General features: G+C 42.5%; 1 protein-coding gene across 1 annotated transcript in view; it reads right to left on the reverse strand.

Annotated features, from left to right (window-relative positions):
* The window catches only part of MYO10 (myosin X), a gene marked incomplete at its 5' end in the record, with an annotated part of 202,547 nt that overhangs the window by 82,128 nt on the left and 105,743 nt on the right, over positions 1–14,676 (reverse strand). The window contains 4 exons of the mRNA XM_081089677.1: positions 5,460–5,563; positions 6,378–6,462; positions 7,085–7,223; positions 8,785–8,919. Coding sequence (XP_080945803.1) covers positions 5,460–5,563; positions 6,378–6,462; positions 7,085–7,223; positions 8,785–8,919 — 463 coding nt within the window. The remainder of the gene's footprint in view (positions 1–5,459; positions 5,564–6,377; positions 6,463–7,084; positions 7,224–8,784; positions 8,920–14,676) is intronic.

Genomic DNA, 14,676 nt, shown 5'->3' on the forward strand with positions numbered 1-14,676 from the left:
GACTTTAAACATAGCTAAACGAAACAAGATTTTTGAAAACTTGTCTACAGTAGCAGAAAATTTCAAATGGTCAAATGAAAAATATCAAAAGATGCCCTATGAAAAAATTGGTTAAGTTCTGAGAATACATACAAAGATTATAAATGGAGGGAGGTACGAAAACAGATGGATAAAGCGTGCTAACTTCATTAATAAACTTGTGACTTCTTCACTTTCAAGTCCAACTCTGAGTGAATTAATTAGTGAGGAGTGTGGTGATAAGTGGTAATTGCATTAATAACACCATGGGGTAATTTAATGGTTGCAACCAATTATCGCCCGCGTGGGTGTGAGTGCCAAAATTGCTAGCCAGAGCTCCATCCATTGTCTCTTACTGTCCTATTTACGATATTTTTAGTAGCAATCTCCACCCCTAGGCAAGAGTAGCACTTTAAGGTTTATTATAATTATCTTATTTTCTCAACAATAGGGCTCAAGACTTAAAAAAAATAAAAACCCTGGGAAATTCTCAGTATAGTTCAGAAGCACTAAACAGCAATTTAGTTATGAAACTGGCACAAAGTTAGACAACATATTTTCAATAAAGTCTGTACTAAGCCCATAAAAATTAAATGTTTGTGAAAGTATGTGTGAGAGATGTTAGGGGCGATACAGTCCCAACCATGAAGGACTGAAGGCAGTGAGGGTGTCACACTAGAAACAAATAGAGAAGAGCAGTGAATTGAGGATAATTCACTGCCAATAGGTACATCTGATCTGCCCAGGGTCTCAGAAGTCAGCTGTGAGTGGGAAGGCTCCTTTCAAGAAGGCAAAGGGATCACAGATGAACCCTGAATAAATGGTACAATGGAAATGGTGGGAGAGAAGGCTATTCTGGGCATAGTCAATTATTATAAGTAATATAATCACTTATTCTGTAATGTTATGTTACAGCAAGGCCATAATATGCTATTTAGTAATATAAAATTTGCTTATATTCCCAAGTTTTCCAATACTGAAAGAGACTGTTTCCAAGCTTGGTAAAATCGAGGTATCAAGTCAGCCCTTTACATTTTCTTAAACTCTGACTCATGAGGCATGAATCTGTGCATACATATACATGGGCTCACACCATTAAACACCCATGGATATGCCCAGTGAGCCCATATGGTGAGGAAATCCCAGAGTGGCTCATGTCTAGGCTCACTGGAAAACATTCAATACTGTGGAGGAAGAAAACACTGAGATTATAGCTCAAAGACTCATCTTACCTCACACACATTTCATCAGCCCCTATCCTGTTGGGTCAATGCAGGTGACAGAATACATTAGTTGTTACTATTGACTTAAAAAATAGCTTTCCATCCTAACTGGTCAGTTAACAGGCAACTTGGAAGGCTGCATAAGAAATGGTCACGAAGTTTAACAGGCCCTGTCCCTGCCCAGCAAACCTAGGTCCCCCCATAATTGCACAGGATACCTCACAGGTACTTACTTATTTATATTAATGTCACAGGTGCTTATTTATATTGATAGCGTCACTGTCGATGCCAATGATGACTTTTAAAAATACATAAATTCTCAATGAATTAAGCAAATTTCGTAAGTATATTGCCAAAGCATATTGACATTAAAGTTGATAAAAAGGATTTTTTTTTAGAAGCTAAAAAAATGGAACACCAGCCCTGGCCAGATAGCCCAGTGGGTTAGAGCATCATCCCAATATGCCAAGGTTTCCAGTTCAACCTCAGGTCAGGGCACATACAAGAATGAACCAATGAATGTATAAATAAGCAGAATGACAAATCAATGATCCTGTCTGTCTCTCTCCCCCCACTCACCCTGTTCCTCTATCTCAAAAAAAAAAAAAATCAATAAAAAGTAAAAAGAACACCAGTGACATGTTCATACATATTCATAGAAATAATTTCTCTCCATTAGCACTTCAACAACTCTGTTAACAAATGTCCGTGAGCCCCAGCAGAATGTAGTCCCTTTCCTTCCTACAATCCCCAAACCTCTGGGAAAAGGAGCTTTACGGAATTCGAGTATGAAGATACAAATGTAAGTGGGATTTGCGGTTGGAAGGAAATATTGAGATGAATTACATAAAAAAAAAAACCAGTATAATCTGTTCCAGCCATCTTCAGCAGAGTGCAGGGATCATGTGGTTGGCTTGCTGTCTCCCCAGTGCCCGGCACACAGCAGGTACTCAAATATGCTGAACATATAAAGTCACCTCCAGCCAGGAGAGTCTGGAGTCTTCTTATCCATTTCTGTGTCACTCCTGGTAACAGAGTGCTGCCCAAGGCAGAAAGATGGGCTGGCTGGTACTGGTAATGATACTTATGATTATATTCCTATATTACAGAAACATGACTTTTAAGAATATTATCATAATAATCATTACAAAGTTGGGATATTTGTTGTAAAAATGTAACACAGAGACTGGTAAAGAATAAATACAATCCTGGAATTCTGCCTCATGGGTGACATTTTGGTATATTTTGTTCCAATATTTTTCTGCATATATAATTATTATATATATATACATTATATTCAAGGTATGGCAAATGTAGGTTTACAGATGTTTGTATGGAAAATAATACAATAATTAATAAATAATCAAAGAATAAACTGTTTCACATACTCACAATTGTAAACTTACTTTTGCCCCGCCCTGTATATATAATGCTTATTATTTAAATAAAAAGATTATAGTGCTGCATAACACCTTCCTCACTTACGTAATAAGCAAGTTTTCCCATATTATTAAATACTAGAAGCCCAGCATGCGAAATCGCATGGCCCCGCCCACCCGCGCCAGTCTTTGGTCATTACGGGGTTAGGGCCACAGGCCTTTTATAATATAGACTAGAGGCCTGATGCATGAAATATGTGCAAGAGTAGGCCTTCCTTCCCCCAGCTGTTGGCACTGGCTTCCCTCTGTCACCTGGGACCCGGGCTTCCCTTGCAGCCCCAGCTTCATCCAGGTCATGTGGAAGGCTGTCCCATCTAATTAGCATATTATGCTTTTATTATTATAGATACTTGAGCATGTGTTTTGCTTGTTGCCATGGATCATATTTTATGGTTTTAACAAATTATTAAAGCCATTCTCCAATTCATGATTTTGTGAGTTTACGGAGAAAGAAATCTTATTTTTTACAGAAAAGAATTTTTTCCTCCTTTCTGAAAAGTTGCTCATTTATGTTTCTTTTCTGACAACATTGCTTAGAACTTCCAGAAGGAGGAAACCACATGTTCCTGATTTCAATAATCACCAGCTACGTTGTCTTTGACATTTCTGACGGGTCCACACTAAAAGGTAATTGCAAAGTAAGTATTAAGGATCTGTCAATAGAATACTTTTAAGTTTGTTGTGCACATTTACAAAGCCAAATTTATGTATACACTTTTCTTCCTTTCTAGGAGACAAAGCCTTTCATCATAAGACCACATTTCAAATGTCAAAACCTATCATTACAATTTAAAAATAAAAGCTAGCAATCACTGAAACTAGGACCCGCTCCAAAAATTAACTTGCAGCTAACAAGAACAAGCAGTTCTGAATCAGAAAACGGTGCCCCAAGAGGAAAGCCATCAGAGCACCTTCTCCAGGCACTCCGGGCGAGGGCAGGCCTCACTGCCAGTGCCCCCTAGTGGCCAGTCAGCTAGTCAGTCTCACCTGCAGTGAAACTACCACTCCGGTAATTAGGAGTCTATCGGTTACCAGGAACAAGGTCCTATCACGAAGCACTGTTGGGCAGCTTCAAGAAAGAAGCAACGTATTTTGTTGAGACTTTTGATGTCTATGTTCATCAGGGATATTGGCCTGTAATTCTCTTTCTTTGTGGTGTCTTTGTCTGGTTCTGATATCAGAGTCATGTTGGCTTTGAGGAATGAGTTTGAAAGTGTTCCTTCCCCTTCCATTTTTTTTTTTTTTGGAATAGTTTGAGGATAGATACTAATTCTATTTGGTAGAATTCACCTGTGAAGCCATCTGGTCCTGGGCTTTTGTTTGTTGGGAGGTTTTTTGATGACTGCTTCAACTTCACTGCTACTAATTGGTTTGTTGAGAATCTGTTTCTTCTTGGTTTCATCTTGGAAGGTTGTGTATTTCTAAAAAGTATCCATTACTTCTAGGTTGTGACTGTTGGTATATCATTGTTCACAGTATTCTTGAACGATCCTTTGTATTTCTGTGGTGCCCATTGTAATCTCTCCTCTTTCATTTTCCAACTTTATTTATTTGTATTCTCTCTTTTTTGCTTGATGAGTCTTGCTAGAGGCTTGTCAATTTTATTTGTCCTCTCAAAGAATCAACTCTTAGTTTCATTAATCTTTTCTATTGTTTTTATTTTCTATTTTATTTATTACTGCTTTGATCTTTATTATTTGCTTACTTTTGGTGTATTTCCAAAAGCCAAGGTGTGGGAGCTATGTAGGTATCCAGTAATAGGGGAATAAAAAAAGAAAAAGTGGTGTGTGTACACGTACACACACACACACACACACACACACACACACACACACACACACTGGAATATTACACAGCAATAAGAATGAAATCTTGCCATTTGTGACAACATGGATGGATGCAGTGGTTCTCAACCTTCCTAATGCTGTGACTCTTTAATACAGTTCCTCATGTTGTGTGACCCCAACCATAAAATTATTTTCGTTGCTACTTCATAACTGTAATTTTGCTACTGTTATGAATCGTAATGTAAATATCTGATATGCAGGATGTATTTTCATTGTTCGCAATCCACAGGTTGAGAACCGCTGAGAGGGTATTATGCTTTGTGAAATAATCCAAAGAAAAACAAATATCATATGTTCTTTTCACTTACATGTGAAATCTAAAGAACAATATAAACGAACAAAATAAAAACAGACTCACAGAAACAGAGAGCAAAGGGATAATTACCAGAAGGAAGGGGGATGGGGGGATGGGTGAAAGGAAGGGGAATATAGTCAACAATATTGTGGTAAGTTTACACAGTGACATATGAATACTAGACATAGTGGGACGATCACGGTGTAAAGTATAAAAATACTGAATCATTATATTGTACACCTGAAATTAATATAACCAATATAGATTGCATATCAACTATACTTAAATAAAAATAAAATTTAAAAAAAGAAAGCAAAAATAAAAAATAATGGAAAAAAAATCCTGAGACATCTTTTTGCAACTCATCAAAAATAAGAACGAGTTTTCTAATTTACTCTAATGCAAGATCTTTCAGCAAAGAGAGTAATGCAGTAAGTGAATTGTGAATGGAGAAACTCTGAGTCATGAGAGACACTGAGGAAGCCAAAATAAAACTGGGAAAGAAAAAAACACTGTTCCCAGACAGTGGTGCAAATATAATGATTTCTGTTTTTAACAAAAGTTTTATATGAAACAGAAAATAAAATTTGTTCTTTTTGTGTCCCTCTTAATAAGGGAAAATAAGAAAGTAACTTACAATAACTTCCCTAAAGGATTCCTGGTCACTGATTGTCTTGTCTTCTACACATCCGGACTGATTCAAGTAGTGGTAGTTTTCTGGTACAGATAAATAAAATTCTTCTACGGAAAGGAGAAAACAACAACATCAATGCTCGACTGTCCAGGATAAGACTGAATCTGAGTTTTTACTTTGTGATGTTAAAATTGAGTACATAAATAATTCTGTGCTTGTCCTAGCCGGTTTAGCTCAGTGGATAGAGCGTCAGCCTGCAGACTGGAGGGTCCCGGGTTCGATTGTGGTCAAGGGCACATGCCCAGGTTGCAGGCTCAATCCCCAGTGGGGGGTGTGCAGGAGGCAGCTGATCAATGATACTCTCTCATCATTGATGTTTCTATCTCTCTCTCCCTCTCCCTTCCTTTCTGAAATCAATAAAAATATAATAAAAAATAATAATAATTCTGTGCTAGTAGTTCCCTATTAAGAGAAAGTCCTCTCTCAATCATCAGATAGGGAAAATTAGAAAGAATCTAATGAAACTAAATGGTATGATAGAAAATGTTACTGAAAAAAAAAATCGATAAGGATCCTGTTTTGACTGCTTTTTCTTAAAAATCAAATATTCAGAAAAAAATAATCAAATATTCAGAAATTAGCTTTCTTTGGGTGTAACTTCAAACTAAAACCAGTTGTAATACATTATATATGTTTCCATAAATACTCCTTACATCAGAAAAGCACCAAGATTCCAAAAACAAACACAAAACCTAAGATTTCCCTATTGATGACTTTCTCTGTACATTATTTGGCTCTGAAAGGAACTCAACATTGTCTATACTCTCACACATTTCGAATTGATTGGTGGAATACTGACAAAGTTCAAACAGATGTCTTCTTGTGTCCTGATGGTTTTTAAAGGGAAAATGAGTGACTCACCTCTCTGCTCGCCCTCCAGCCCTGCCAGCAGTGCATAGAATATGTGGTAATTTCGCTCCCCAGGATTTTGCCTTACTACTCGGTTCTGTGGAAATAAATCAGATTTCTATTCAGAGATGTTTCCCCCTGCTTAATGAACACAAACCAATAATTTCCGAAAATTGTTATTGTGAAGGCAAACCTGAATTAAATCATGTCTACTTACTTTTTCTAATAAATCTTCATGTGAAAAGCAATGGCAAGTCAAGGAACAAAACCAGGATATGACCTGCTTAATTACTCTCTCATTTTCTGTTCTTTGTTACCCAAATAATTACAATTCCCCAGTCCGCTGCCATTGAGACTTCCAGTGCCAAAAGATAAGCCCTGAAAGCATAGACTATTTCACCTAAATCCAATTTCAAACATGACCCATGGCACCCTAGGATGTACCAAACAATTGGGCAGAATTGATTTCAAACAACAGCTGATGTTTGATCAGAAATCCATTTTTTTCAGATTATGGACATGATATCAGAGATTTCCAAAATAAAAATGGTTCTTTATCCCCTAGAATAATTAATAGGTCAAACACAGTAATAACAGAGCAATAACTGGATAGAAAGAACCAGACAGACATGTTTCATTCATATTCTTCATCCATCCTTATGACAAGAACAGTTTCTACTTGTGGAATCAAATACTGTAGACAAAAAAAACACAACTAAACGAAACAGGATACAATCTACAATCCTCCCGCCCTGAATATTTCCCTTCTGGCAGATGTTCAGCTGAACGAACTTCCCAAAGCGACTGGAGTTGTTGTTGTACACGGTCTTCGCGTTGCCGAAAGCTTCCATGATGGGGCTGAAAAGAAGTCAGGACAGCAGCCGTGTTAATGAGGACAGATCTAAACAACAGCAAGGACAGTCCCCACAGACGTCAAAATACACAAGTGCAAGAAAAGTCTGAGATCAAAGGACCAATGATGATTATGCTCCTTTACAGAAGAGCCAGGTCTCCAAAGCACTCGCTGAAATGGGTTTATCAAGAACATCCACCTGAGGGAGAGCTCTCAGGGCTGGTTGTGCGAGCCCAGGAAGCTTCACCGAGTGAAGGAGACCAGGATGGCTCGTCCCTGCACACCTCAGCTTAGGCTGACTGGCATACACTCCAGCCAGGGCTTACACAGAAAAAGCTTCTAATTCTAGGAACTGGAAAAAGTCCGTCCTGAAAATTCTACCCATTGGTTGTGTCTTGGGAGTAACTCATTTACTTCTTTGGGTCATCTCTAAGTGGTCAGGGATCAGCAAACCTTTTCTGTAAAGATCCACGGGGGTCTTCATTACAACTACCCAGCTCTGGCGCGATAGCTTAAAAGCAGCCAAAAATGAACCATAGACAAATGAGTGTCTGGGTCCCAGTAAAATTTAATCTATAAAAACAGGCTGCAGGAGGAAGATGAAAAACATTCTGGAGCTGGATGGTGGAAATGGCTGCACAACCAGGTAAATGTACCTAATGCCATACTTGGGAAAAGATTTCAGGTTAGAAGTTTCATGTTACGTGTATTTTATGACAATTTAAAAAATAAGTTGGATGAAAAAAATAAATAAAAAGCACCAAAAACTAGCTGTAGGATCTGGACTAAGTTTGTAGACTCCTGGACTAATTTCTAAATAATCTTCTACATATATAAAAGGCTAAAATGCAACATGTCCCCGGGGGAGTTTGAGAGACCAGGAGTTCTATCACTCGCTATGATGTACACTGACCACCAGGGCGTGGTGTGGAACGAAGGAAGGCCCTGGCTGGCAGCTGGCAGCCACTAGGGACCCTATCCCTGCATGAATTTTATGCACTGTGCCTCTAGTAGGATCTATAAAGTCCCTATAGATTCTAAAATATTGTAAGGCACAAGCCAGATTCTGGGCAACTGCATATTTTAAAGAAAATTCCAGGTGATACCTCACCACACCACCCTCTTTCAAATCATGAGGCTCACTGCCATCAGATGGATCAGTGATTTTCTGTCGCATGAAGCTACAAATAAGCAACTTGCTCCCATGGCACTTCCAGAGGGCGGAATGCAGAACAGAGGCTCACTTGCCTCCATACCGAGCCCCCTGTCCCTCAGTGGCTGGAGGCAGAAATTCCTGCTGATAGCAAGGCCTTCAAAAAGCCGGTCAAGGACTTTGGTAGAAAAGGAGGCCTCCCCAACTCAACCCTGGCCCAAGGATGGAAGGTCAGGTTCTGTTGCTTGGGTTACTAGAAACTGCTATGTGCATGTCAAGACCTTTCCTTGAGGAAAGAGAAGTCAAGAAAGAGAGGAAACAGACCCACTAGTTTTAACTCTTCCTTATAAAAGCCATACCGTGAGGAAAGTGAATCCTATTTGCTGGAAACAAGAGAGATGATGAAGAAATACCTGCTTTCAAGAATGGCTTGTTCAACACAGGACGTCTTCTCCTTCAAAGACAGTTCCAAAGACTGTTGACTGATGACCGATAAAAACTTGAGGATCAACTTTGTGCTTTCGGTTTTACCTGCCCCGCTTTCACCACTGAAAGACAAAACGTGAAAGTTTGTGCTTCTAAGTATAATTTCTTTTACAAAAACCACCTTGGCCAATGTCACTACAACCCATCCACTGAACACCTGGTGAAAGGTGGTAAGAGAGAGCTCAAAATGCCTGTTTCAAGAGCTGAGTTGAATGAAAGGAGAAGTCCTTTGTCCCGCTGGCCTCAAATGGCATATGAGGTCAACAGAACTACCTTTGCTAAGATAAGGTAATTAAATGGACGGTGCCCTTCATGGGAGGGAAGGTCTACTACATATCCCAGACACCTCAACAGTGCCAGGCTGGTCGCGGGCACTGGGTAAGACGTTGTTAAATGAGTAAGCACATTATCAGCATGTTTCTGGGGGCATTTCAAGCAGGGAAATGGGCACAGAAATGCAATCAGTCATAAATATTATCGAGGGGATGAAGAATGAACCCTCAGGTACTCGACCCACACTAAGTCATTCTATTCCCATAATTGTCCTAAGAGGGAGGCAGCAGCTAAGCTTAGTCAGAATTTAACACCAGATCCATCTGAGTCCAAAGTCCGGGAGAAGCCCTGCTTTAATGCCAGTTAAGGAAAAGGGACAAAGCAATGCAGAGGGGTGGGGGGGGGGGAGGGGGAGGCTGGCAATGGGAGAACTGAGTAAGGTACAAGTTGTGCCTTAAAGGACTGGCAAACACCAGCCAGGCAGAGAGGGAAGGGGAAGGACTGGGTTTAGACAACAATGTGAAGAGCACAGAAGTCAGATGAGCTTGGAAAGATCTACAGGGGAGTGCGGTTCTGGTTAGGTCAGCAGGACTGAGGAGAGGCGGTGGGGAGAGGGGGCCAAGGGATCGAGTTTGACCATTCAGAGGCACCTGCGTGAGACGGAAGGCAAAGACAGCTCATCAGAGTCGCGCTGGAGTTAATGCTCCAGGAGAGAGGGTCCCTCGGGGATCTTGATCTGTTGCCATAACCCAGGTGTGTGGCGGTAGGTCCTGGACAAGTGCAACTGGCTGGATACAGAAAGGAAAGTATGGAGATGGAAGGGATTTGAAAGAAAAACTTAATTTTGTGTAAGGCACCGTGCTTGGTGCAGCGGGAAGAGCAGAAGTGGTAAAAAGGCAGAGAACTTACAAAAAAGGTGAACCCAGGACATGAATAACAGTACAGCAGTGCCACCAAGGCGGCATGCTGATAATCGCTCGATGGGCGATATAACGGATGCGCTCCATGTATGTTGTGAAGAAGTGCTCTCTGAGCGCCAAAATCCAGGAAGTTATCACAAGAGAGGAATGTTGCTGAACACTTGGTGAATGATTAAGCACATGTAGTAAAGGAGAAGACATGACTCAGAAATGACGCGTCTGTGCCCTGCTGGGTGCCATGGGCCATGGGGAATCTCCACTGGTCCAGGCCAGTTGCAGGCATTCCATTCCCTTTGCACGCTGACCAGGACAGCTGCCAGCATTTCAGCCGAAGAGGCTTAAAGTGCAGTGTGCTGAGGGCTCCTGGGGAGGGCTGCACGCACACCAAAGAGAACAGCAGAAAGGCCCTCCCACCCTCTGCTTGCTGCAGACAAGAACCTGGGAATCCACACTGATCTGGAGAAAGTGGAAGCCAGCGGGAGTGGCTGAATCCACAGCCCTGAAACTGCCCTGTCTTGTCTAGTCTGAGATAATAAAAGCCATGCAAGCCAAGCCAACTGTGGTTAAGCTTTCTGTTATCAGCAACCAGAATCTCCCCAGCATGGGACTTAGCATTCGCCTTCCCATAGCTGGCACCTGCCCAGCCCTGGGGCTGGCAGACCCGAGGCATTCCGCAAGGATGCACCAAATAAACAACACAGAACCCAAGAGAAAGTTACAAGAAGAGATTTAAATAATTTTTGACAGTAAAACATACACTCACCTATCTAGTGGTTGTTAATGATTAAATTATGTTAAAACAAACAAAACTCAAAGGCATAAGTTCTCTAGTTAAAACATGTGAGGCAGAAATAACGTTACGTGTTCCTCAATCCCACTCTCCATGCTCCAGCACCCAGAGGTAGACAACATTTGCACTTCCCTTGGTTAGGAAAGCAATCAGTAACAGGGACCGAGTTTGGCCAACCGAACAACAGAGCAAGAGGGTCATGTGCTGCTCCCATGTCTGGTGGCTAACACCCCCTCATGGTCCTCTGGACTCTACCTGCCACTCCTGCCACCCAGGTGCCCTCAGCGATAACACATCTCCAAGACAAAGTAACACGGAGTAACGTTGAGCTTCTCAGCTTCCCACGTAGGAATGGGAGATAAGCAAGAAATACACGTGCTCATGCTACACCCCTGAGATCGGGGGCTGTTTGTACAGCAATCAGCCTACCCTCACGAACACAGCACAGCAAAAATACAATCTCGGAGAAGATATCCTTCAACCTGGACAGCAAAGACTTGGCAGAGAAGACAACTCAGGGTGCTCACTGCCGTTAACCAGTCACCAGCATCGCCCTACATCAATCTTCAGCCCCCTTTTTTCACATTGGACCACATTTTCTGCAAGCGTCTCCTTTAAGAACACCTGTTTGGAGAGATTAAATGCAGAAGAAAAATAAAGCTGAGGTTCACACCATGCTCTGCAGGCTCTCCACCTTGGCTGCACACTAGGTTCACCCAGCATGCGCCCAATCTTATAGGGGAGAACTCACTCATCCCTATTTTAAAAAGCTTTCCAGATGATTCTACTATGAAGCCATGTTTTGGATCTACGATTCACATAATTCCGATAGGACTGCACTGGGAGATGAGAACTGGTGGCTACTGTCAACAGGACTGTGGACAGGACATAAACCAGGCAATGAATAAAAATAAACAACTGACAAGTCGTTAAAACCCAGACACATGCCGGATGGCTGCCGACACAAATGTCCAGTCGGCAGGACTCACTCTAAACCTCCTCTCCACCTCCCATCCCGCCTGGGACTTCACCATTCCCAATGAAGGCAAATTATTGAGGGTCAAACTAACACATCTTTGAAACCATGGAAGAGCACCCCTGCATGCCTATTCACATGCCTTTTATGCCCTACAGACTGGGCCACAGTCATAAGCCAAATGTCCACAGACACTATTTGTCTATGATCTCAGAGCAGAAACACAAATGATGATGGTTAATACTGTCAAATAGAAATCTTAGATGGGAGAAGTCATTTAGATGGAGGGTAAAGTTTCCGTAAAGACCTCTCTGGGAAAATGCAAAAATGCTCTGGGATTAACTGGGTGAAAATGAAGAGAGGGAATGGGAAGGTGAGAGGAGGGGTCAGGATTTCAGCCAACGGGAAAATACAACACCAAAAAAAAAAAGCCAAATTAACAAGACTAATGGAACCCTCTGGTTCCTTACATTTTGCTCACTTTGCACCCTGACTGCCCTACTGCTTCGGTTTCAGCCTGAGGAGGCTTTTCTACCACGGGCAAGTTGTGACTCACTTATTCCACCCCTCCCTTATTCCAGCCCCGTAAAACAGTAACTCCTGCAGCAATTACGATGTTATTTCACCTTCACTTGGAGCAAACATATCACTTCCATCTCCAGTCCTACTCTTCTCCTCAGCCCAGGGCAATTTGAGTCCTAACCGGTGACGCCAACCCAATTGCAAACACAAACATGGGCTTCGGCGAAAACACGTTCACCCAGATGAATCCAAATAAGCTTATACTTTATAAAGATAAGAGTGAAAATGAAAAAAAAGACACACAAAAACAAAAAACGATAACCCCGAGTACTGACGTGGGCCTCGCAGGCCGTATCAAATGTTTTGAGAATTTTATCACTGGCAGAATGGAAAGTCACAAGACCGGTGTTTTAAGCAGGAGAAGGTCATGATCAGGTTCAAGGTTTTAAAGAATCACTGCGTAGAGTCTGGAAAAGGGATGGAGGGAGCAAGGGAGGAAGTGGGAAACAAGATGTGAGAACAGATGAGAAGTGAGAGGCCCAGGACTGCGGAGGGAGAAAGGGAGAAGGGCTGGGGGCCCCGGTCAGGAGGGCTGGTTGTAAGTGACAGGGAGCGTGGGAATGACTCCTGAGAGCCGGGAGCTTGCTAGCATAGCCTGGGCGTTGGTGACACAGGTGTGCACATCTGTCAGTACTCATCAAAGTGTGCATGCAAGAGCAGCACGCGCTGCTATGGGTAATCTTACTTTCTAGAGCCAAGAACGACGTCTTGATCTCAGGCGTGGGATCTCCAGAAAGGAAAGTCCACTTGCTGAGAATGCAAAGCATGAGAGGAGAAACAGGCTTCTGGGAGAAAATGAGGATGGATGTGGGACATGCCCCCTGAGAGGCCTGTGCAACATCTGTGATGACACCTCAGGGGCACGTGGATGTATGTCTGGAGCTCAGAGGAGAAACTGGCGCGGGAGGTGTTTCAGGCTGCGGGTCATGAAGACCTGAGAGGAAAGGCAGGCGTTGGAAGAGGAGAAGGTGGAACATGACTGAGGGGAGGTGTGCCCACTGAGCAAGGAAGGAGCCCCATGGAGGAGATGGGGGACATGTGGTGTAACGGCTGTGGAACCAAAGGTGCATGTATTTTTTTTTTAATGGAACACACTACAAATTTTTGGATGATGATGCCAAACAGCCAAAGCATCAGGACAGGCAGACTTCAGAGATGGAGCGAAGTCCGCAGGGGAGCAGGGGAGGGATCCCGACCACACAGGAAGGAAAGGGCCTCTGCCACAAATGGGGTCCTTTAGCCACCCCAAGACCAGTGCAGGTGTGTCCGAAAACTGTGGCCCCCAAATCTACTCAGCTGCCCATTTTTGTAAATAAAGTTTTATCAGAACACAGCCCGGCTGTTCATTTGTGGACTGTCTATAAACACTTTCACACTCCAAGGGCAAAGGTGAGCAGTTGGAACAGCGAGTCTCACCCACAAAGCCTGAAATATGTACACCCTGGCCCTTTGCTGACATCCAAAAACATCTCCACCCTGTCAATCAAATCCCTTCACTTCACATGATTTCCTCAAAGTGTACACCCACCCACCAAATGCTCCGGCTTTTCTGAGGATTACACACAAGCCTGTCTTCTCAACAAGTATCAGTTCCCTCCCATCGTCTTTCCCCAGCTCCTTCATGCCCCTTAGCAAACCCCACAGCCTTATAGGCATATACCTTCCACTTCCCAAGTATCCTTGTTTGACCGAATATCTCTGTTTTTACAAACTCTTCTGTGCCCTTCCTCCCCTCTCTGCTGGCTGTATAACCTGGTCACATGTCACCTTCTCTGTGAAATGCTCTCTCGACACCTTCACTGAGCAGCCATGTATTACTTCTATTACAGCATTTGGCAGGCTGCATGGAAATTATTTACACCGGTTTCTTCCCGTCAGAGTAGAGGTTCCTGAAGGGCTGTGATTGGGTATTCTTCTTTTTAAATCCCCAAAGCCTAGCACAGGACCCTGAGGTATGACATGAGCATGAGGCACGCCCAGCACCTTATTCTGGTTGGTACCCTTCTGGTCCAGGGTACAAGTTTTGTTCACTGTTCCAATTCAGTCACTTCTAAATATATTACGAGAAAGAGAAAAATACCACACACCCAATTATCATTCCAGAATCTAAACGACAGTTAAGAAGAAAGTGCTTTGGTTTTGGAAAACCAAAATATGCAGAGGCCCTAACAGCTGTTCCTTCTGTCCATCCTTTGATTGACAGCTGTTGAAGGCGGGCCCTCTGCCAGATGCTGTCCTGGGCAAAGGTGAATCAGCCACAGGACTTGACTACACTATG

This window comes from Myotis nattereri (genome assembly GCF_964212035.1).
Source record: "Myotis nattereri genome assembly, chromosome: 4".
Taxonomy (NCBI): domain Eukaryota; kingdom Metazoa; phylum Chordata; class Mammalia; order Chiroptera; family Vespertilionidae; genus Myotis; species Myotis nattereri.